Here is a 26431-nt window from a genome sequence, read left to right on the forward strand (position 1 = left end):
TTTAGCTGATTTTGTCCCACGAATTTATAGGTTGTTTTGCAAAATAAAAAAGGTTTTTTTTATAAATTAAAATTTTTTCAGCGATATGGTACTCTACTATGAAAAAACTTCCAGATGTTTAAAGATTCTTATTAAGCTGGTACACTCCAGTGTATGAAGAAATTAACATTCCATCATATATTCTAATCTAAAAAACTTACCTTGTTAAATTGATTAAATTTTTTACAGTTTTATATTATATTATCATTATTTATTATATTTAGCTTAACCGATTTACGGCCAAGGATAGAAATAAAACTCACAATTTTTAAATTATATATTTTAATTATGAAAACACATTACAGAAACACATATGTGAAATCAAAAAAGAAATAAATCTGCTACTTCGGGAGTCAGTCCTACTGATTAGGTACATGTCCAGAGTGATCAACCCTCACTTCACTGGGTGGTTCTAATGGAAGTGGTCTAGCGACAAAGTTCTTTGTTTTTAATAAGCGTACGGCGATGAATGATTTAAAATTCAGTTGTGACATTTTATTGTGATTCACCATGTTGTAGAGTTTCCAGGAATTGACAAGAGTACTGTCTATTGTATTTTTAAATAGTGGCCACCACCATTTCTTACCCATCACACCGATTCTATAATTTGCCACGCCATTATCATGCAAATCTACTCCTCCCATGTATTTATTATAACTTGAAATTACAGCTGGTTGTGGGATTGACACTTCTTTTTTCGATTTTCTATTATATCTTTTAGCAAAAGTAAGAGGTTCTACATGATAATGGGTACTAATTGCCGTGACAATAGAATTATCGTTCCATTTTACCAATGAAATTTGTATGGATTCATCAAATTGGGAATCATAGGTGCCTCTTTCTATTTTTGAAATGACTTTATTATCAACCAAAGGACAATGACTGGTTCTGTTTTCGCGAATCATTCCTGTGGCAAAATAGCCTTTGGTTTTCAAAAGAGATAAGAGCTTGTAGGATGAAAAAAAGTTATCAAAAAAGACGTTATGATTTTGCGGATTTTTCACAATTGACAAAAGTTCAACAACTACAGTCGCACCAAGTCCAATATCACTGTTCTTCTCTGCTGCTCCCGCATAAGGAATGAACTTGTAGAGGTATCCACTCGAAGAACAAATGCACCAGTTTGAAACCAAAACGCACAGGCTTGCCTTTTATAAACATCTTACAAGAATGGCGTCCAAAATAAGGAACCATTTGCTCATCAATAGATAAGTTAAATGAAAAAATGCCAAACTGTAAGAATTTTTCATTCATTGTATCAAAAAAAGGGCGGAGTTTTGTGTACTTGTTTCCTTTATCCAGATTATTATCACTCAAGTGTAGATTTCACTTTATCGATCTGAACTTTTGAATGCATGAATTCCTATTCATGCAGTCTCTGACAATATGCACAGTTTTGTCCTCATCTAAAGACCAATACATATCTGTCTGGGGTAAGCTGTGATATCCAGACAAAATTAGGATCCCAAGAAAATTCAGCAGTTCTTCTCGTGATAGATGAAACTCGTGTCTGTTATGGATAATCATATGGATAATATGTTACTGGATAATGAAATCCATAAGATTCTCATCGACAAATTTGAAAAAAATGCCCAACGGTGACAAACCCTCCAATTCGCCCCTAAGTTCTTGAATGTGTTGCTCTTCTTTGGATAAAGGTAAATTCTTGTGTATAAATGATCTAGATCTCTAAGTCGGGTTGTAACTTACCGCTTTTTTTTTCTAGGATTTTTCGGCGTTTTGTTGCCAAATCTTCTTCGTCAGATTCATCGTAAATCTCCTCTCGAACGGTGGTGTGGATCTCGAAAGTTCCCGCTATATCTCCATTCTGGCTATTTTCGATATTTTCCGGGTCCTCTGAAAATTCTTCCTCGTCTGTGATCTACCTCGGGTGGAATGTAGACAGCGTCGACTTGTTCTAAAAATCACAAATTATTGTTGTGTGTATAATATTGTATGTATAATTTAAAAAAAATCGAAAAAAAGGTGCAAGAAATACTTACCAACTTCATTTGCAAGCTCATTTACAACCTCCTCCAAGGCCAACTCTAACTCCTTTTGCGTAAGAAATTTTCTCATTTTTTTCAACAAACAACTCTTATTACAAATAACACGCACTCGATTAGATGCAGACTCAGACTAAATATTGTATAAATAAAACATAGTAGTCGACTGCCCTAAAAAACTTGTCTAGGCACACTTGTGACAGGCAATTTCAGTTATTCGGCCGGTGATGCGAGAACGCAACAGCAAAATTTATGACCTAATTAGGAAAACCCTGGTTCAACTAGGCCCCGGTTTTCAATTTTATGGTGTAGTTTGGAATGTAATTAGTGTTAAAAAAATACAACACTTTGAAAATAAAAACTTTAAATAGGAGTATATGATTTTTAAAAATGTGCGGCCATATATAAGAAAAAATCCGGCTTTTTAAAAAATTCGTACAAGAAGGCAAATGAAAAAAATGGTTCAAATTTAATAGTTTAGTCACTTTTGTTCAACCTTGCGTCAATGGTACCAGTCCATATTTCAGGCGAAAAAAGCACTATTTTTTTGTAAATAAATCATTAGTGCAGTGTTGCGTATATATATATCACTGGCCATAAATGGGTTACTAGCAATTAAATATAGACACTTTAATTTCTCCGAATTAAAAAACCTCATCAACTCAAAAATTAAATTTATCAACAGAATCATCATAAAAAAAAACGCACAGAATTTCTCGGTTTATATCCGTAATTTCAATATTGACGTGCATACAAAACAATTTTTTCTTTTTAATATTTAAGAGCAAATTGACATAGTTCCGAACTAAATAATGCAAAAGTTTAACGATTTTCCTCTTTTCTTTTCCAGTGAAACAACTTTAACGTTAAAAAAACATGTCCTTCATCACGATTTACTTAATTATTAAATGTCAAAAAAAAATCGATTTAATTAAAGTTTCTATTCCATCAAACAGCCAAAATTTCCAAAAAATTATTTTTTCTGTATATATTAATTTTTTTTTATATACGGTGTTTTAAATTAGTGATCTCTTGTAGAAAATGTATACAACGTGTTTTATGGTCAATTTATTTGTAATAACTGGAATAGGAGTTAAGGTTTTCTTTCTCGCTTTTTGTTATAGCTCTGAATATGTATTTAATAAACAGAAAAACACTCTAAATGTTATATAGATCGTTCCTTTTCTCTCCCGTTTGTTAATCCATAATAAAAGTTAAATTTAGATATTTTTGTTTGTTACGTTTAATTTTGTTTTCTCTCTCTCTGTTAACCTCTTATAGCTTATATATTTATATTGTTTGTTACGTTAGGTACCTAATAGATATTTTTATATATATTTTATTAGTAGGATTTCGAGGACAGGCTTGCCACTACTACAATTTTTCATGTTTTTAGACATAGTATTATCGTGCCAATTTTTTTTAAAAATATGTTGAGTGATTTTAATAAAAACTTATTTATCTTCCAGCCTCCCCTATGGGTTTCAATTGTTTTCCCTTTAAAAGTTGAATTTTTAGTGCCGCAGCTTTTTAAAAACAAAAAAAAACATCGACAACGAATTTTTGGTCTAACACAAAAAAGAAAATTCAAAGGCGCAACATTTAAATCATATCCACTGGAAAAACCATAGTTTTTTTTTCATTAACTATTTAAAGGAAATTTCGACAACAATAACGGAAACCTGCCAGAGTTGCCACGAGAAAGTTTACCCATTGGAAAAGATCTCTATTCACGGCAATATTTACCATAAGGGTTGCTTTAAGTGTATGGAATGTTCCTGTGTACTGAGGTAAGTGTTTAAATAAGTAAATTAATTAATAATATGTCAACAATAAAAGTTGATTTTAATAATGTTTGATTAGTAAACATACCCGGAATGTTCTATGAACGTTTTGAAAAGAAACTGTGTAGTGAAAGTGTACCTGAAATTCTACTTCATAAAAGAAAGTCGTTTTTATTATAATCGAGTTATTTATTACCATAATTTTTTTAAGGAATTTTGAAAATTTCTTCTTAAAATCAAGAAACTTTCAAATATCTAGATTTCTCTATTGGTATGGTGCTCAATATTTTTTTACCCACTATTCCAATAAAAAAATTAATTTTTCGTTGGAATGATTTATAAATTTCAAGTTCCTGGAATAATTTATTCACTTATCCAGGAAATTGAGGGCAACTTGGAGATTTTTTCAGGAAACTAAGTCAGTCTAGTCAGTAGAGTTTTGTAATTTTTAGATTTTACGATATCCTGTGAGTGATTCACCATAAACAATATCTCGATAATCAACCAATGACAACACTAGTTTCGACTTTCGCATAGTTACTTTAGAGTCTAAAATTAGTTTTGTTGATTCTTTAATAATAGGCAACACATTATTTTGAATTTGAACTTTTAATATTATTTTTAATATGATTATAATTAATAGATCAATTGACTTACCTTAAGGAAAATTGATCGAAATTATATGAATATTGCCGTTTGAAGAATTACAATTATGATACACTCGTAGTATCAATTTTTCTGCGTCCGGCATTCACGATTTTAAAGCAAATCCGGCTCTGTCTCCACTCGATTTTGACGATAGATTAGAAATACGAATACCAGATCTGATAAAAACTTCTAAATGTAAAAATTTTCAACCACTTTTAGTTATACCATACTTTAGAGAAGAGCCAAAGTTATGTTTAGCTTCTGTTATTAAAGTTTATATAGAAAGAACTAAAGAAAACATACCTAATGATATAGATTATTTAATTTTAACATATAAAAAGCCAATACACCCTGCGCACCAATACGCTCGCAGCGTATCAGTAATTTGATTAAATTTACCCTGCAAAGCAGTGGAATTGATATGTCTCAATTCTCGGCTTATGGCACGCGTCACGCGTCTACTTCTGCAGCATATAGAGCTGGTCTATCAATTGAAGTAATCAGAAAAACCGTGGGATGGACGAAAAATAGTTCAATGTTTAATTCCTTTTATAATCGTCCTTTGGTTCTGGATTCTACAGAATTTGCAAGAGCAATTCTGGGTTCAAAGTAGCTTTAGAATGTCTTTGTTTTTTTTTTGTGTGGATTTTGTTGTAAATCACTGTTTATGCGTTACTACTTGTAGAATAAAATTTTTTTTTGTTTGTTGGTTTTCCTACAATAAAGGATGATCTTAGATCTAGATCGGTTAACTCTAAACATCTACGAGTGTATCATTATTGTAATTCGAGAACGGCAATATGAAATATAATTAATATTATTATTACCAAACAGCAATATGCAAGATTTTGTGGGGTTTAAATTTAAGTTATTACTTTGTGCATATTTATTTAATTTATTCAGGTCACTATTTAATTGAGTCTGTATAGTATTGTAATTTAATAAAGTGCAAAAGTTGTATAGCTCATCTGCATATTGTTGTAATTTAGAGTATTGCAAGGTTTGATTCATGTCTGAAACATATATAGAAAACAAGTTTTATTATTTTTCCTAGGGTGTTTATAGACTCAACTATACTTCTGAAGAGCCTAAAACCAAACTGGAATTTACTAAATAAATAATTTGTTTCAAGATATTTTTTATTGTATGTCGTCTTTTTTGGAAGGATCATTTTAAGGAAGGATCATAAGGGTATAGGGATTTATGAAAAACACTGCCCCACACAGTTGACATTCTCAAACAAGAATTTTCTAATATTAATTTCTATATTTTAGGGGATTTTAACATACCCGATGCAAATTGGGAGAATGACGACTCTGGGGTGGTAGTTGCTTGTCCGCTGAATTCAGCAGGATTAATTTTGGGTCAACGTTATGCCTATTTAAACTTCTATCAGAGTATTTCTATTCCTAATGATAGACTTGTTTACCTAGATCTTATTTTTACCAACATAAGCAGTCTCTCAGTAACACTGGCTGATGATAGTCTTTTTCCAGAGTCACATCATAAGCCATATAACTTTGTTATAGATATTGGCAGGGAGCATGTCCATATGATCGAATATACAGAGTTTTACTATGATTTTAAAGGGGGTATTAATAACTACTTATGTAGGGTCTACTAGGATTTGGTATTAAACTTATACGATATAAATGTCACAGTAGAGTTCTATCACATTTTGAGTATGGCCATGGCTCTTTTTGTTCCTCTAAAAAAATATAAAACCTCCAAGTTTCCTGTATGGTTCTCGGCTGAATTAAGATCTCTGGTGAGGCAAAAGAAAATAGCTCACAGGAGGTATAGTGCTAGTAATGGTGTGGCTGACTATAACAATTTTTCAAATCTTAGAGCAAGATGTAAAACCTTATCAAATATTTGTTACAATAGCTATATCTCAAACTTAGATCAGCTGCTCTATACTGACCCCAGAGGGTTTTGGTATATAGTAAAAGAGCATTAAACAGATTACCAAATTCAATCTATTATAGGGAGAGTGAATTGATAGGTTGCGATCAAACCGCTCAAGATTTTTCTCAATTCTTTTTGACCGTTTATAGTCAAAGTAATAATGGTTTGGCCAACAATGAGAATTAGCAGTCGAGCGTGAGTATGTCTATATCCATCCCTGACCCTGTTTTATCTATTGGATTAATTTTCGACAAAATTTCCAAACTATCACCTAAACTTAGTTTGGCTCCTGATTGCGTGCCCAATTATTTTCTGATAAAAATGGTATGCAGTGTTTCTTATCCTCTTTTTATAATTTTTTAAAAATCCTTGTATACTGGAGTATTACCATCATTGTGGAAACATAGTTACACTGTGCCTATTTTTAAGTCTGGAGACCGTGAAATTATTGAGAATAAAAAAGTGTTTGCCTGCAATCTGCCATTCCGAAATCCGCTGGATAGTCTTATTTATGACCAATTGTATTTTTATAGTAAGGAGCAATTGATCAGTGAGTAGCATGGAGTGAGCAGCTTTAGGACCGGTATGTCTACTCTGACAAACTTGTTGGTTTTCCAGCCGAACTTGTTGAGTGTTTTGGAGGGGAGGGGTCAGGTTGATGCCATATACACCGACTTCTCCAAGGCATTCGACAAGGTCGATCATACTATACTGCTCAGGAAGCTGGAACATTTTGGTTTTTCGAATCTTATGGTTGCTTGGTTTAGGGACTTTTTGTCAGGCAGGACTCAACAGACGAAAATCGAAAATGCCAGATCAAGTGGTGCGAGTGTAACCTCAGGAGTTTCCAAGGGGGGCATCCTTCTACTTTACTATTTATCCTTTTCATAAATGATATAAATAAGTGCTTTAGGAACAGTTTCTTCTTGGTTTTTGCCGACGATGTCAAGTTTTATATAGGAAAGTAGTTTCTTCTTCTGATCCAAGTTTTATTACAGAGTGACTTAGATATGCTCAATCAATGGTGTATTGCCAATGAACTGTTTCTGAATGTGAGTAAATATAAGTTTATTAGTTTCTACAAGAAAAATAAAAGGTTTGACTCATTTTACAATATAGATGGCGTTTCTCTTCAGTCATGTAATATTATTAAGGATCTTGGTGTTTGGTTTGATGAGCACCTAAACTTTAACACACATGTAACTAATCTGGTTCTTAACTCCTCAAAAGTTTTAGGCTTTGTTTTGCGTAATTGTATAGGGAATTTTCTGTTGAGACCTATAAAAGGATATATATGTCTCTCGTTGTGTCACAGTTGGAATATGCATCAATGATATGGTCCCCTTTTTATACAACTGTTGTACTGATCTAGAAAGGGTCCAAAATAAATTTATTTGATTTTGTTTATATGAGCTTGGTATGAGGATTCCCAACGATCACATTTATCTCGAAAAACTCATCTATTATCCCAAAGATGCTGGTCATACACTTTTATAAAAGGTAAAAAACACGAAATCTACAGCATCACAAATACATTTAATAAAATAACGAAGGTTACATGTTTCGCTCGACTAGAGCATCATCAGACCTAAACAATAATTAAAATTATGTAACCCGAAAAAAGGAGAATTCAACAAAAACTTACCATAACATACACAAAACACCTAATAATTAAGTAAACAAAGATTACAATAAAGTGGCACTATCTATGTACAAAGAACTCAACTAAACAATCAAATCCTTTATACATTTTAGAAATCTAACCATCATTTCAGAGTCTAGAACTACTTGAGGTTATTAAAAACTAGGTGGCCATCAAAATCAAACCTCTCATTAACACAGGACAGATCTGGGCTTTTAAAAGCTTTGCTAATCTCCATTGTCTCCAACAAGTCTAGTTTTTTACTTTTGTTGCATTGATGCAGTATTTTTATATTTTGGCTGTCAGGAAAATTATGTTTGGAGTCGAGAAGGTGATTAGCAAAAGCTGATCTGGTCACTGTGATTTCGGTATTTTTAAATTTATTGTATTGGGCCTTGTGTTCACTAATCCTAGTAGAAATCTTCCTACCAGACTGGCCGACGTACACTGCAGGGCACTCTTTACACCTAATCTCATAAACTCCTGGAGAAGATAGCGGGGGTAGTTTATCTTTAGTTTTAATTAGATGTCTTTTTAAGGTATTATTGGTTTTAAAAGCTGGGGTTATGCCAAAGGGAGAAAGAAAGCGGGATAATGGTGACGATATTGGTCCAAAATAAGTAAATTTATGATGATGCTCGGGGGTTGTTGGATTTATCAACACTGAGGCAAAGGAGAGTTTACGCTGATTTGGTTGTCTTGTATGAATTGGTGAATGGTCAGTTAAACTATCCTGAACTCCCTGGTGCAATATCTTTCAATATACCATCTAGGAATTTTAGACATAATAGATTATTCTCACACCATTTCATAGCACTAATTATGCATCCCACTCCCCTATTGAACGGACACTTAAATTTATTAATTCTAATGAAGTTGAAATATTGGGCATTACTTTACCTAGTTTTAAGAGGCAAATTAAAAGTTTAATCTAAGTTCAGTGTTCAAAGATCTATTTAGTGTCATCGGGTAATATTATTATCTTTTTGTTATTTCCATAACCTGGTTGTTATAATGTGGATTAGTGAATTGCTATTGATTAATGTTGGATCTTAATTAATAGTAAATGATTTGATATATTTTTATTTATTGTTAATTTTATTCAAATATTGGGCTAATATGGATTGTTATTTGTTATTGTTTTAATAGTTTATATTACTTGTTGGAATGTAGCAACATATCATATTGACTGTATTATTTTTGTTATGGAGTGTTAAATTGGGTGTTAGGCGAAAATATTATTTTGTATTTGAATTTCTTTGTTTTGTAATGGGGTTGATCCGGTAAATAAATTTTTTACAGCCCTTTTTTTCGATTGGCACTACCCTAGGGCACTTCAGACTGATAGGATAATTCGACTGAGTTATATATTCATTAGAGAGGATCGTAAGGGGTAAAAGTAAAGAGGAAATATTTTTGCTTTCACCAAATAGCAATCAAGAGAGCTTTTATTTTTTTTAGATTCAAAATTATTTTTTTAATTGTACGGCAGCTTGTAATGTACTTATAAACTTGTGATTTTTTTATAATACAGTTTTTTAAGGAAAATATCGACCTTCAGAGCTTGAAGCACTTCTGGGAACCAAATACCTTTAACAGCCATGATTCAATTTAAATAATCCTAATTTACAACATTTTCAGAATGGACTCTTACTCGTACAACCAAGGGCTGCTGTACTGCACCCCCCACTTTAAAAGGCTCTTCATCTCGAAGGGAAACTACGACTCCGCCTTCGGATTGGATCAGCATAAAGAAAAATGGCAGAACGGCACCACAGTGGCGTAGAGAAATTTTATTTTACGAAAGAAATTACTGTAAATGTGATATGTAAGCCCCCGGACAATTGCCTTTCGAGTTTTAAATAAATAATTCGTTGTAGACATTTTTATTCGTGCAAAACGATTATAAAGTTGCATCGTTTGGAATATTGTTGGGGTTAGGGATCAATAAAATAAAAGTTTAAGCCTATTTAAATTTGTCGACGTTTCGCAAAAATATATTTGCATCTTCAGGGCGAATTCAATATGTTGGACTTAACTCAAGAAAACTAATTAAAATGAACATTTGGGTCATTCTCATTTAAAGTCGTCAAACCAATAGTGAAAATCGTTCATTACAAAATATTTAATATTATGCAAAAAAACAAACAAATCATTTTCTAATCATGTTTTATAACACAATTTGGCAAAAGCAGTGCAAATTTTTTTTTATTTTACCCATTTTTGAGTGATTCTGCTTACTGAAATTTGTCAGGTTCGTCACTATTTCTTAAAAGTCAGAAAATTAGCCTTAGACCCAGGTTAAGAATTCTTTTTAAAACATTAATTATTGCAAGAAGCCGATGGGTAATTTATTTTTTTTTAGTTTCTATTTTTAAAAAGCAATACCATATTTTATGTGTTTTTCTAAATAGTGACGAACCTGACACTGATGTAACAAACCTGACAATGATGCTAAAAATTGATAGAAAACAAACACATTTAAATAATATTTGTTTTTTTTTATTAAATGGCTCCAATTACAAAAACGTTTAACCAAAAATGTAAATTCTAAATTTAACCAAACATAACAAAATAAACTCTAAATTTTAAGTAACTCATAACAAATAATAAAATATTTAGGTGAAATTAGTTGATGCCTTCCCCATTTTCAAGCCAAAACGGCGTTTTAAACTGTAAAATTCGTTTAGTTGCATTAGTAGGTGCTTCAATAGAACCCACTATATCTTCAAATTTATACCAGATCTTGTCTTCCTTGATTGGCCAAATGTATTTATTGACTCCTACAGAATGCAGAACTTTAACTTCACAGGATTTATCGTTATTTGTATCAGTAACAACGCCCGGATATATCACATTGTTATATTTAACAAGCAGCCATTGATCAATTTTTACATTTTCAAAGGTCACAGGTAAAAATTGTTGTTGTTGAAGCTGTTGTTGAGGAGTGGTATCTTCTGGGTTATCGTCTGAATCTACAGTTTCACAGTCTTGATAATACATCCGTTGCAATGAATGACAATCACATGTTGTAGGCAATTTCTTGCAAAAACACGATAATTCGCGTCCATATAAATCGGACTCAGAATCTTTCAAAATAATTTGACCTACTTTCATAATGCCTTTAGTCATTTTGTAACGATTATTTATTTCTTTTTGGGAATCAAAGTTAATGACATCTTCTAAATCGATCCAATAAAGTTTCACATTTACTTTTCCTTGAAGAATCCTAAATAACGCTTCTGCATCTGGAATGTCATTCCCTTTACAGACAAGTCCATCAGCTACTCTTTTGACTGCAGCCCCAACACCATCCGGAGCACCCTTACCATGCGAAGCCTCTGAAAAGTTCCATGAAGCATTTGAAAATCCATAATCTCTAAAATATGTATTCAAATAAAAAAAATTGTCCTTGTGGCGGTATTGTGATGTTGGGCCATCACTAAAGAAGTTAACAGTTTGCACACCATTTTGTTTTAGTTCTTCTAAAACAGGACGTAAGTGGGCCCAAATAGCAGGAGGGTTATGCCGAGTACAGGAAGAAATGGTACATATACTTTCAGGAGGTTTATTGTCATAGTAAACTACAACGGTATGGAGACTGGCCTGGTTGTGTGAGGAACCGAAATGCATTGCCTGTATTTCTGAACTCATTTTGCATGAGTAATTTTCAGAAAAATCTATATGTACAGCAGCCTCTTCATAAGTTAGTTCAGAAATACATTTTTGCCTTTGACTGGCTTGATGATTTTTTTTAAAGACATGCCAACAGAACATTGTTTTTAGTTCTGCATTAAAATTTGTGCATAGGTTCTTTAGCATTCCAGATTCACGGATAAGCTTTGTTTTATTAACAAAAAATGTTTTGCCTGATTTGCTTCTTTCCTCTTTTTCAAGTTTCCAAAAGTTCCAATTAACTAATTTATTTGGATCTTTAATATCCGCGAGGATTATAGCGGCCTGATCTTGGCATTTTGGGCAGATATTTTTCATGCAATCTTTTGATTTTACATCACACGTAACCAGCTTACATACGTTTTCGATGTTGCGTTCTGTGCATATTTTTTCTTTTACTAAAGTATCCAGTTTATGCTGTATATTGGAATGTTTTTTGCACAAGCAAGAATTTCTATCGGAAAGTTTTGGTTTCACAACCCAACAAGGTTTATGCCTGCAAAATGTCGCAAAACTAATTTTACTACAAGCAAACTCTTTGCAAAACTTTTCATAAAGATTTTTAAGGGTTTCCTTTAGCAATCTTTTCTGATATTTGATCTTGCCTCGTGTTACTGTTTGTTTTTTTTCCCGGTGTTAACGTAGTTATGTCATCTCTGTTAAAAAAGTCTCGTATTTTTTTATGAAGTGGATGTAAAGTAAGTCGACATCTTCCTTTCCCTTTTGACATTGTAGTTGAAGAATGACATTGGAGTACCTTTTTAGTTCTTGTTAAAAATTTATATTTTTTGACAATGGTTCCACTAGTGGCTCTAGAAATAATTTGCTTTTCTTTTTCGTTGTTTGTTTTTGAGTAATTGTCTTTTATTTGTGCAACTAGTGCATTATGAAAAACTAGAGTTTTTTTTACAGTTTTAGGAACATTATATCCTTTGGTATCTTGGATGGCTTTACTGTAAGGACTAGCTGTTTCACTTTTCTGACTCCCTGCCACAACATTCTTTTTCTGGTATCGCTGGCAACGTTTCTTATACTTCCGTAAAGACTGCTTTGTTTTTTCCAAGTCCTTTTCCAAACGCTTGATTTTCCTGTATGCAGCAGTTCTGTCCTTGCGAAGTCTCTTTCTTCCAGAAGACCTGTTAGCCTCTAAGTAAGATTGATTTCTTGGAGGTTCATTTACTATTCCAACATCTTCCATAGGAATATGATCGGGCAGGGGTATCGGACTTCCCGGTGGAGTATTTTGCTGAAGAAATTGGTCCTGTTCACGTTCATGTTTTTTTATCTGCCGACTTTTCTGTTGGTACAATCTCCATTTTTTTCTTTGGTAACGCTGCTCCCTATCGGAAAGTTCTTCTATAGACTTTTTGGACTTCTTTGCCCTCTTTCGGCTTTTTTCCAAATATTCTTGTCTTTTTTCGGGGTTTTCTTTCAGTTTTTCTCTATAACGCCTTGCACGTTCAGCCGGTGTTAACGGCATTGCTGAAAATAATGTCTACTTTACTACTTTTAACGTCAGGTTCGTCACGAACTTGTCAGCTGCGTTACGAAAGAATAGTAACGCAGCTGACCGTGACGAACCTGACATTTTATTAAAAATAAGACTATTTGACTATGACCGGCGACCGGTATTTTATTGTAAACATAACCTAACTTTTAGTTTGCTTTGGTTAACAAAACACAATAATTAGTTTTAAGAAAATATAAAGAAATTTAAAGTTATTTGCGTGACGTAACTGACAAGCAATAAACATACTCACCTTAAAGTCACAAGAAAACACTTTTTTAAACACAGTATTTAACTAAAAAAACACTTTCTTTACACTGCGTAGCGACACTATGGTTTCATTTAGCAAGCAGGTGGTTAACTGGAAATAGTAAATTGGTCCATATAAGAATTTTACGCTTTCTTAATAGTAGTGACGAACCTGACATATTTTTTAGAGACAATACTTTGAAAGAATTTAATAAATACGAAAAGCAAAGACGTGTTTCCTATAGGCGAAAAGTTAAAAATTAAATCAATATTTTTTAGTTATCTAAGAAAAGCCTAAGTAAAAAACAATTCCTTAACGAAAAATCATGATAGTATGAAAGCAACTAAGAAAGAGACCGTGACGAACCTTGACATTTTGTGACTTTAAAATGAAATAAAATTACATTGATAAAATCAAGATATATTATTTCCTAAACATGTGATTAATCCGTGTTTAGTTTTTATTTTAAAACATCTAACCGACACTAACAAACAAAACCTGAAGAAAAAAGTCTTGAAGACATCAAATATCAAAGTTAAATGAGAATGACCCATTTATACTGAAAGCTTTTTCTAGGTACGTGACATTAGACAATACATGAATATATACAATACTCTGAAAACAAAAGTGAAGAAATAGTCCAATAGCAAATACTTGCAATGGAGTCCGCCCACGCCGGAATTCGCCCTGAAGATGCAAATATATTTTTGCGAAACGTCGGCAAATTTAAATGGGCTTGGACTTTTATTTATTGATCCCTAAACCCAACAATATTTCAAACGATACCGATTTGGATCATTTAATTAAAAAAAAAGTTGCATATTTTAGTATTTTTTTAAGGAATAAAGCCAAGTGTTTTGTGACGCGGTAATTGAGGTTACAGGTTTGTTTTAAATTGGGTTTCGATCATTTTATTGTCATCTTAAGGAGGCTAAAATGGGTTTTTATAATGGGAGTGATTTAATCTTAAAGCAAGAGTTGACAACGTTGTAGTCATGGCTGGAAAAAAAGACAACAAGAAACTATTTCCCCTCTTAACAACTTTGAAAAATCTCTCCTCTTAAGTTATTAAGGATGGATGTAGCCGGGCATAGGTTAGACCATGCCCTAAAATAGGCCACGTTGCCGCGTTGTGAATTTTTTTTTACTTGTAAACAATGAATAAAAATGTTTTCGCAAAAGTATCCATGAAAATCCTAAATTCCGGGCGTTCTAATTCCTGGTTGAAAATCAAAACAGTTTTTTAACAACTAGAATTTACCTATCGACATAATACTCGTTTTTAGGTATTTTTATCCAAGTAATCCAAGGGTGAAATCAGATTTTTGGTACCACTTATTGTTTTTTCTACAATTGAAAATTTTGTTTAAAAATTGAAATAAACCAATCCACATGGTTCCAGCTAGTTTTGTCCAAGCAATCCAATGGTAATATCAAATTTTTTGGTACCACTGATACTTTTTCTATAATTCAAAATGTTGTTTAAATATAAAAATTCTCCACGTGGTAGGGGAGAGTGAGGCATAGCGGAATGATATTTCTTTTTTTTAGTTGGCGATCTTAATATTTAAAAAGAAGGTGTAAAAATGCTGTCAATCAAAAGTTTAGACTCTTCTTTAAAAAGGGCAGTGATAAAATATATCTAAGGTGAATGGTTTTTGTAAAAAAAAGAGAAAATCATTCCACTTTGCCCCTTCGGTGGGGTAAAGTGGAACACTATACGGGGCAAAGTGAATTGGAAAATTTTATCAATAAAAGTCGCATATAAAAGCATTTTTAGGCATTAAAAAAGTTAACAACATATTTTATTCACAAAAGTCGCATAAAAAGCATTTTTAGAGTGTATATCATAGGCGGTACATTGTTCATGAGCCCATCTTTCGCAGCGACTGCAGGATATCCAGCTTTCTCCAGAACTGGATTTAAGGAATTCACCATCGCAAAAAATACATCTTGTATCATCATCATTTTGAACACCTTGTGCAGAAACGTGTTCTACCCTTTTGCATTTACTTTGACGATGTTCCGGGTCTTTCTTTTTGCTTTCAAAAACTTTTTTTTTTACAGTCACTAACTCCATGGGAGTTGGACTACCGTTTTTTTCTAGCAGTTCATGATAATACGGACTTGCGGTTAACACTGCAGTTTTTCCTCTGTTACGTGTTGTTGGTTTCTGTTTAGTAGTCTGCTGCACCTGGGGTACCGGTATAATGTCACGGGGACTGCAAATTTGGTTTTCGGTCAAAAGACCTGTCTCCTCTAGAACTTGTGGAGAACAGGAAGGAGAGACATTTGAAGAACAAGAATGAATTGATAACAAAGGGACTGATTCCACTACTACTTTTGGGAAACATGGGGGCATTTTGCCTACACGCTTGCTGCAAGAAGGAAGAGCTTTTCTATCTTTTTCAGTTATTTTTAACACAAAATCTTTATCGGGAGCTGGTACCGCTACTATTTTCGACGAATATAATGGTATTTCGTCTTCAACATCTTTGCTGCAGGAAGAAATGGCTTTTTTATCACCTTGCTTAGCAGTTCCTTTTAACAATATAAGAGGAATATTATCATCGGATGACGAGTCTTCGTTTTCCGGAGCGGGTCTGTAAAATAACAAATTTATGTTAGGTATAAAATAAACTGTCAAAATTGATACCTACCTATTAATTGTTTCACTTGCTGCAAAGGCTTCATCAGGGAAAATATGTGGATTAACAGGCCAAATGCCTGTTTTTGCAAACCCGCTAATGGCGCAGTTGAGGCCCTTAGGAACGCTTTCCCAAACAATTGTCCAACTTGTCGTATTGTTATTGGTCTTCCAGGATGATTTCGTAACCAAAGTTCACATTCCTGCGTGTAAAAGCTGCTGAGAGGAAACATGAACGAAACGTCAAGTGGCTGAAGGCGATGGCTGGTATGTGGAGGTAGGCAAATAATATGAACATGATTTTTTTCTAGCTGTTTCAAGTAAAGCAATATTTTTTGTATGGCTTGCGTGACCATCAAGAATTAGTAAGATTCACTTTTCACGGTTTGTTTGGAACCGTTGTGATTCCTGTCTCGTCCACATTATAAATTTGGCTTGGCGAGAATTTGTAGCGATCATATACAGTGGCGGCCAGCTAATTAAAAACGACACAAAATTTAATTTTTTTGGAAAACCATTTCTTGCAGTTTTACGAATGATATTTATTTATAAGGGTTAGACATATTAAACACATTCTACCATAAATCAATAGTAATCTATTTAAAAATGTAGGGAAAAAAAAATTTTACAAAATTAATGGACAACAAATTAAAAACGAATTCAATATTTTAATTTTACACCAAAAAAAATCAGTATTTGGTAGGATATCCTTTAGCTTCTTTTATTGCTAGACATCTTCTTTGCATAGATTCTATTAAAGTTTGACAGCGAGTAATTGGGATGGAATAGCAAGCTTCTTGAACACCTTTCACTAGTTCGCCCATGTTTTTAAATTGCTTTGGCTGAATTATTCTTTTAAGATCATTCCACAGATTCTCTATCGGGTTGAGGTCTGGACTACACGAGGGCCATTCAATTACATCAATGACGTTTTGTTCAAACCACCTTTTTACTGAACGTGCTGTATGCTTGGGGTCATTATCCTGTTGAAATTTCCAGGTAATAGGTAATTTTTCTTCTGCATATGGAAGCATCACATTTTCTAATATAGATTTGTATTTCTCCTGATCCATAATTCCATCTATTTTATAAATTGGTCCAACTCCATACCATGACATGCAGCCCCACATCATGATTGAACCACCTCCATGTTTAACAGTTAATTTTGTGAATCTTTGATTTAATTCCTCACCAGGTGGTCTTCGTACGTAAGTACGACCATCCGATCCGATGCAATTAAGTTTTGTTTCATCCGACCAAAGTATATTTTTCCATTGGGTAAGGGTCCAACTCAAATGATCGCGTGCGAACTGCAATCGGAGTTTACGATTCTTCTTTGAGACAAGTGGCTTCTTTCGGGAAACTCTTCCAAATAGTTGAAACTCATTAAGTCGGCGGCGAATTGTTCTTACTGATGGCTTCGGATCGTTTTGTGCATACATTTCACGTCTGATATCTACTGCTGTTAAATGGGGCGACTTTTTTGCTAAACGTACCATAATTTTATCCTCTCTTGCGGTTGTTATTCTAGGCCTTTTCTTCCTAGGTACATTTCTAACCGTGCCGTGAGTTTTATAATGTTTAATAGCATTATGAACCATAAATTTGGAACATTTTAGCATTGCTGCAACTTTACTGTATGAATGCCCTTCTTGAATCAAATTTAAAATTACTTGTCTTTTTTCAGGGTCACAACTCTTTTTTTTACCCATAAAGTTTGTTTTATATTGACCTTGTATTACTTAAGTGAGACACCAACTAAATGATAAATAAATGCTACACATTCATATTCGACAAAAATTGATAAAAAAAAACAAAAGATGAATCGTTTTTATTTAGCTGTCCAAGGTATTTCTAAATTGTTAAAATATCAGATTCCAAACCTGTTTCAAATCCAAATATTTATGCATGTGCAAGCTTAACATGAAGTGATAAAAACATTTATGTGCAAATAGAAAATATACCGTATGATTTTAGCTTAAAATATTAAAAATTGTATCGTTACACATCTCGTGAGAGTCACTGTAGTTCAATGAGCAGGCTAAAAAAGGCAGAAACGGTATGCCGGTTAAAGACCGTAGCTCTAGCGATTGAGGTTTTTTCGGGGAGTTCGCAGAGAAAGCCTTGAGTTCCGCTTTAAAAAGGCTAAAACCCAATCTTTTCCCGCCTTTCCTTTCTCATTATTAAATGAATGGCTTATCCCGTTCCTTACAGCGAACTGATAGGCTAGATGCCTTAAGTCTGATATGCTTAAGCCAAAGTATCTGCTCTCCATGAACAGACAGTGTTCAGCAAGCTGTTGCTCTTGTTGTGGTGTAAAACAACGAGTAAATCTGCCCAAACTTTTTCTTGAAGCTTCCTCGGACGCGCAGTTTTTTTTAGCTCTTCGAAACAATGTTGTTTGTGGCACATTATAGCTAAGAGCTGCCTGCTCATAGCTCAAACGATTTGCTCGAACTGCTGTAATAGCGTTGACCATATCTTCCTCATCCCAAACATGTTGTGCGGATTTACGGACATAATTCCTAACCATTTTTGTCGGACCTCTAAAAAAAATAGGAATAAAAAATAAACATATGCATTTGAATGAATCTAGTTTAAATATTGTTTTTCTAATGGGGCAAAGTAGAATGCATTCCACTTTGCCCCTTTTGACATTTTCCACTTTGCCCCATTTGGCATCTTTTTAGTAAATGTTTGTTTTTTTTAACAACTGTGATTCGATCCATCTATATTATTTAGTACACTTAGTTATATGCCCTACCTTGAAAATAGCTGTTACAGTTTTTGTTAAAATATTACAATCCAGATTTTAACACAAATTTATCACCTTAAGAAATAAACAAATATCCACCAGTTTCACATAACGTCAAAAAACTAAACAGCACATACGCGCAGTGTTCACCGCTTGACGTACTGAAATGAACCGCTAATTTACCACGTGTTTTGGGCAATGACTTATCAATGCGACGTTGCCATATGTATAATTCCACTTTGCCTCTCATTCCGCTTTGCCCCACTCTCCCCTACTCATTTTCAGCTCATTTTTCCCAACTAATCCAATGGTAAAATCAGGTTTTTGGTACCACTGACGCTTTTCCTAAAATTAAAAATTTTGCTTGAAAATTAAAGTTAACCCGTCAACATGGTACTCATTTTCAGTTAATTTCTTTCACAAATAATCCAGTAGTTAAATTAGATTTTTGGCACCACTGATGGTTTTCCAAAAATTAAAAAGTTTACACATCTCGTGAGAGTAACCCATCAACACGGTACTCATTTTTAGATCATTTTTCCAACTAATTCAATGGTAAAAACAGATTTTTAGTACCACTGATGGTCTTTCTAAAACTGAAAATTTTGTTTAAAAATTAAAATTAATATATTCATTTTTATGTAATTTTTTCTACAGAAGTAAGGGAACACTCAGATTTTTAATATTTCTATCCCCTGGGCCTAAAATTAAAAAAAAAAACTTTCATAAAAACTTAGATAAACCCATCAACATGATACTCATTTTCAGCTAATTTTTTCCCATTTAATCCAATAATTAAATCAGATTTTTGGTACCACTGATAGTTTTCCTGAATTGTTTTTTAAATTAAACTAAAACCCATCGACATGCTATTCAATGGTAAAATCAAATATTTGTACCCTGACGGTTCTCCTAAAATTGACATTTTTGCCTAAAAATTAAAATCAATTCATTGACATGGCATTCATTTTACCTCATTTTCTTATTTTTTTTTCTACAGAATTTAATGCAATACTCAGTTTTTAATATCTTTATCCTCTGGGCTGAAACCGTAAAAAAAACTTTGTTAACAATGAAATCAAACCCATTGACAACAAAAAAATATCTCCCCTCTTAAGATATTAAGGGTGGATGTGCCCCAGACAAAGGTTCGACCGCGCCCTAAAATAATCCACGTTGCCGTACTGTGAAATTTAAAAAAAAAAATTTTTTTTACTTGTGACTAATGAATAATAATCTTTTCGGAACCCTTTTATAATTCCTCACGAAGAATAGCTTCAATGCCCAATATCATTGATTTAATACAAAAAAAAATCACACTGTATATTTGGGTGGTGTCCTTAAGATGACAATAAAATGGCCGAAACGTCATTATAAACACTTTTTACTGCTGGTAAACTTATTCAACTTACCTTAACCTAAAAGTTATATTTATATGTGTACGTGCGAATGTGACAATTTTTTTTTTATATAATTTTTTACCATATTTTATTGTAGTGTGATTTTTATATACATACGAATAAAGCCTTATATTATATACAAATAGTACTTATATACATAGTTTTTCATTTTGTTATAAATAAAACTACGGTAATTTTAATAACGTTTGTTTTTTTTTGTTTAATTTCGTTCGTGTCACATTATAACAATATTTATCGTTTAACATATAAATAAGTCTAAACACGATATTTATTTTTTTTTTTATAACCTACATGAATTCGTTTAAATGCATTTTTATTAATAAATAACGTATAATATGACATTTCCTATGGTGATTTTCGATAATTAAAAGGTAAAAATTACTTTGTTTGAGCTTTTTGTACTGGGGAACTTTAGGGGTGTTATAAATTCAAGGGCCAAAATTAAAGGAAATTTTGGGTTTTCTCATCTACCATGTTGATAAATTGAGGAGCAATCAGACAAAAACCGATAAATCCATTTAAAACAATTTTGAGATATTCGCGAAAAACCGATGGTGCTAAATCCGAACTGTTTTTTTTGGTAATTTAAATTTGCTTTGGGTAGGTGCTATAATAAACATTTTATAATAGAAAATTTTAAGTTTTTCAGTTTATTTATAAAAAAGTTATTGCAATTTAAAAAATGGATTTATCGGTTTTTGCTTGAATGAAACAGATTTGTCTACTTTTGCTTACCCAGTACTAACCAAAATAAGTCTAACCTAACGTAGATTTTTTATATTATCTTCTAAAAATTATTAAAAAAAAAGACACACATTGCGCAGTCAAACATATTTAATGAAAATTTTTTTTTACCTAAAAGTTATTCCGTAATTTTATTTATTTATTTATTTATTTCAATATACGGCAGAGCCAGTTTACAAAAACAAAATAAAAAAAACAAAACAGATAATACAAAATTTTAGACAAATTTACGATTTTAGAAAATGTTAAATAAACAAAAATAAATGCTACTACCCTGATAATGTTTAACAAAGAAAAATAAATGATACCCTAAAACAGTCCTTTTAAATTTAACAACAAACTTTAAATCAGCATTCCGGCGTCATCCTCTAGACAGTCACAATGAAATTCTCCATTATCATTTTCTTCAGCATTGATTTCGTTGGGCTCGCATAATAAGTTTAGGTACCAGGTGACCATTAAATGAATTAAACTTTTTTTCTTCTTGTCAGGAAATGGACGACCCAGCGGAAGTTAAGTTAACTTAAATGGATTTGTCTTTCGCGCTTTTAATAAAAGTTGAGAAGTTTCATTTAAAAGCACTACTTTGTAATTTTGATGGCATTGAACTTTTACAATATTCTCTGCCTTTTTTTTTTGGTTTTCTGTAAGTGTATCGTCGGAGATGCCTGTAACTTTTTTCAAACTTCCCTGCAGCTCTTTATTATTATACAACTTCCAATCAATTCCTTGTTGTTTTACACTACCAAACTGGGAATACATCTCACAATATTCTTCTTTTTTCACCACTGTCGTACTTTTTCGCAGACTCTTTTCCATGCGGCCAAAGACCCTATCGGCTGGAAGGAAACTGCACTCTTAAAAGTAGGTGAATAAAAATTCAACAATTGTATAGATTTTACATACAATTTGATTCTGGAAATGGTACAGAATCAATTTGTGTAGAATTTCTCTATGCTATTGTGTTTAAACAACTGTGGTTCTATAATCAACAAATTGTGTATCAATTTGATTTATTTTATTGTATACAGGGTGTCTCACGACGAATAGACGCGATCGATATCTCGGAAACTAATTTTTCAAACATTTTGAAAATTTGGCAACATGGCACAGTCGATGGGGGCTACAGAACTAAAATATTTTGACAGTTGTGACGTTTCCGGTTATACCGGAAGTATGTGTCAACTTCGTTATTTTAAATGGAACACCCTATATATTTTTACATTTTTGGCTTCCACGTGAAATTCTAGGTATATTTTGTGTATAATGTCCTATACCTAAGTGTAACCGTTTTTGCCATATTTTTAATTTCATGTGAAAAAATATGTTTATAAGCCCTAACATAATTACCGATTACTCCCTTTTAGTAGCCTTTATTTATTGGTTAGTTTTGGTTTTATTTTAAAGGAAGGACCACTTTAAAAGACTATTTTAATATTTGGCTAAAAAAAGATACAGGGGGGTCAAAAACTAGCATTAAAAATTGAAATGAAAAAATCATTAAAAGTCAATTTTTTTAAATGGAAACCCCTTATTTTTATTATTTTTTCATAAAGATAATTAAAAATAAGGTTAACTTTGTAAAAGGTTGTCTAGTCCAAAAATTGATAGTTTCCGAAATATTGGCAGTTTAAATTTGGCCTAATATTAAAACCCGTATAGTAAACACGGCTCAAGAATTGTTGATTAGTTGGGCATGACGGTTGTCATAGTAACCGCTAGAAGCGGCAGTAAGATGGATTATAACAGAAATGTACACTTTTTAAATAAATTAGACATTAAATTACACTTTTACGAAGAACACTTAAATAGCGAGTCACTTATAAATTGAATGCATATAATCCATTGTCTTACTGCGGCTTCTAGCGGTTACTATGACAACCGTCATGATCAACTAATCAACAATTCTTGAGCCGTGTTTACTATACGGGTTTTAATATTAGGCCAAATTTAAACTGCCAATATTTCGGAAACTATCAATTTTTGGACTAGACAACCTTTTACAAAGTTAACCTTATTTTTAATTATCTTTATGAAAAAATAATAAAAATAAGGGGTTTCCATTTAAAAAAATTGACTTTTAATGATTTTTTCATTTCAATTTTTAATGCTAGTTTTTGACCCCCCTGTATCTTTTTTTAGCCAAATATTAAAATAGTCTTTTAAAGTGGTCCTTCCTTTAAAATAAAACCAAAACTAACCAATAAATAAAGGCTACTAAAAGGGAGTAATCGGTAATTATGTTAGGGCTTATAAACATATTTTTTCACATGAAATTAAAAATATGGCAAAAACGGTTACACTTAGGTATAGGACATTATACACAAAATATACCTAGAATTTCACGTGGAAGCCAAAAATGTAAAAATATACAGGGTGTTTCATTTAAAATAACGAAGTTGACACATACTTCCGGTATAACTGGAAACGTCACAACTGTCAAAATATTTTAGTTGTGTAGCCCCCATCGACTGTGCCATGTTGCCAAATTTTCAAAATGTTTGAAAAATTAGTTTCCGAGATATCGATCGCGTCTATTCGTCGTGAGACACCCTGTATATAGTACACAATTTGTGCATTTTAAATACACACGTTAGTGTAGGTTGTTGTTTTTACAATATATTTTATTTTCCTTCATTTCAACTATAAAATTTTATTACAAATTGTGTATATTAATACTATATATTATTTTATAAATTTAAATATAGTGTAGGTTATTTATTTTAGGTTTGTATATCAAACTAACATAAGGACTGGAGTTTTTTATTAGAATGTTTTGTATTTATATTCTCAAAAATTTAAAAATAATCAATATATTTGTATAAAAAAATAAGCAAATTGTTTAAAAATTTAAAATACATTTTAGAGAATTTTGTCATAAATCTGTGTAATAATAAATTCTAGGGCGCCTGGGAAAAACAGGATAGGTCATAATTTGATTAAAATAAAATAAGTCTTGTAAAAAATGGCAAATAAGTGAGGCCCAACGTTTGGTAAGAAAAGAAGTCATATTAGAAAAATACAGATTGAATATGTATTTTCCTAATTTGACTTATTTTCCATATTGACTGTTTTTCCCAAGCACTCTAACATTTATGTTTTTATAAAAATTTTAGTTGTATAGGTAAAATGGAAATTCTGAGTTGTAAAAACAGGATTTTAACCTAAAGGCTCATAAACACATACATTTATGTACAGGGTCATTTTTTATATTTGCGTGCCCATAAACAGGGGTAATTTAAGTGATAGAGAAAAACTTTTTATACAAAAGTTGCATACTTTTTTCCGTATTATCTTCTAGATTTGTAAAAAAAAACAAAAGCGCATTGCAAAGTTATATCACTAATATTAACCCCTGTATATGGGCTCGCAAATATAAAAAATGACCCTGTACATATAATATGTATGTAGTTACTTAACATTTACAGTATATCAGGCGGGTAATTGTTAACAAAACAACAATCATTTACTGCTATCAATTTTTTTTTAACACATGGTGTTGAAAATTGCACTTTTCATAACTTAAGGAGGCTTTAGAGCTAATTCTGTTAAAAATAGAAAAAAAACCTTAGAAATCATTTAAAAAGTTTAAATTAAAATCACGAAATGGAAAATTGAAATATGTTTTTTCTTCATAACAGAATTAGCTTTAGATCCCTTTTAAAGTCATAAAAAGTGCCACTTTCAACACCTTATTTAAAAAAAATAGTTATAATAATGTATCATAATGTTATAACAAGTATGACATTATGATACATGAAAATTTTTAACATTTTATGTAGAATTTAAAAATGTGTTGACTATAGGGTGGTTCGTTTACAATAAGTAAGGTTTTGGCATGTTTACATATACCGGATTTTCATATCCCATGGAAATCAAAATGATTGTTATTTCGTTTTAAATCGCCCTTCATCAATTTATTTCAAAATCACTTAATAAAAATAAATGACACAACAAAACGAAAAAACTTAAAAGAAAATAGAAATACCTAATAGGAACGTAATTAGGAACTTAACGAAAATTCTTATGTAGATACATACCTACATATTAACAACATACAGTTTTAAGCTAAGGGTTTTATTTACAGGTACATAATAATATGCTCCTGGAGTTGCTCCAATAAACCCCACTCCTTAAGTTTATCTTCAACGAATATATCCATATTTTTCTTATGCAATTTTAACACTTTTAACACTTAATGAAACGAAAAAACCTTAAAACAAATTAATGCCGGTCGGTTGATTGAAGGACTGAAGAATGAACAGTCGAACACCTTGGCACTGGGAATTATAGCAATGCTGCCAAATCAAAGGTATCTTAAAGATTACACCGTCAATTAAAAAAGTTACGTTTCCTTTTTCCTTGCGCGTGTTAGTATCACGATATTATTTAAATAAATAAAATTAGAACTTATGCTGATTGGGCTTATTTTTAAATATCCTAATAAATCATTTTTAATTAACAACTTTAAATCGACTGCAAATTTTGATGCATACCTTTACAACTGTTTAATATTGAATCTGGCAACATTGACGCTAACAACGAAGTTCTAGCGGCAAAGGCAAGGGCACAGCATAAAGAAACCAGCAGTCTCACTCCGCTCGAAAATGTAAGCGAACTAATAGCATCCTTAGCCATGCCGCAGCCATGTTCTCCGGATGCCGAGCTCACTGTTTATCGAACTGTGTTCATAGGTGTATCGCCTAGTTCAGCGCCGTACTTAGTGACTATTTTAATAGCATTTTTACAAAGCGTAGCGTTTTTTATAAAAACTTTTGTATTAAAAGAGGGGTATGTCAAAAATTATTAATGAAGCAAAATAATTGACTTTGCCAAAGTTTTTAATAGCTGCAAATTTGGCTGTATGGCTCAAATAACATAATTAAGCATCAATTAAAGTTGCAGCAATGTAATATTTTTTTTTTGGATTTTTAAGGACATTATTTATATTTCTGCCATTTTAACAGTGTTGCCATATTTAAAAGAGTTGCAAAATTGTATACTTTTACTTTAGTTGGTACTTAATAATATAACAAAAATTCGCAGATGTTAGAATTGTTTTGAATTGTTGCCAACTATTTGTCTTTATTTATTGGCCTAAGAGTTTCTATTGGTTTTGATATATTACTTTATTTGTATAATTAGTTATCCTTAAACTACTATGTAGTCAGGTGTTAATCTAAAAGCGTTACTATACAGGGTGTTAATTAAGTATGTACCATAAATTATTTAACAGGCGATTGTTTGAGTAATTTTAAGACAAAAAGTTCATATGAACATAGGTCCGCAAGTTCTCTGGCGGTGTTATTTATAACATTAAGGAGCTAATTTACCCCTAACATGATTAAATTTATTAGGTCCAGTGTAATCTCGAACGGGACCTGAAGAAATATTTGTGGCAAAAA

The 26431-nt window shown here is 32.1% G+C and overlaps 1 protein-coding gene across 3 annotated transcripts in view; it reads left to right on the forward strand.

The window, feature by feature from the left end:
• LOC126749408 (transcriptional regulator ATRX-like) overlaps positions 1-14339 on the forward strand; it is a 74603-nt gene extending 60264 nt beyond the window's left edge. For all 3 annotated transcript variants that reach the window (XM_050459096.1, XM_050459098.1, XM_050459097.1), the window contains 2 exons: positions 3702-3835; positions 9669-14339. In XM_050459096.1, the coding sequence (XP_050315053.1) occupies positions 3702-3835; positions 9669-9813 (279 nt within the window). In that variant the 3' untranslated portion in view covers positions 9814-14339. The remainder of the gene's footprint in view (positions 1-3701; positions 3836-9668) is intronic.
• Positions 14340-26431: the final 12092 nt, after the last annotated feature.

This window comes from Anthonomus grandis (assembly GCF_022605725.1).
Source record: "Anthonomus grandis grandis chromosome 1 unlocalized genomic scaffold, icAntGran1.3 Chromosome35, whole genome shotgun sequence".
NCBI classification, from domain to species: domain Eukaryota; kingdom Metazoa; phylum Arthropoda; class Insecta; order Coleoptera; family Curculionidae; genus Anthonomus; species Anthonomus grandis.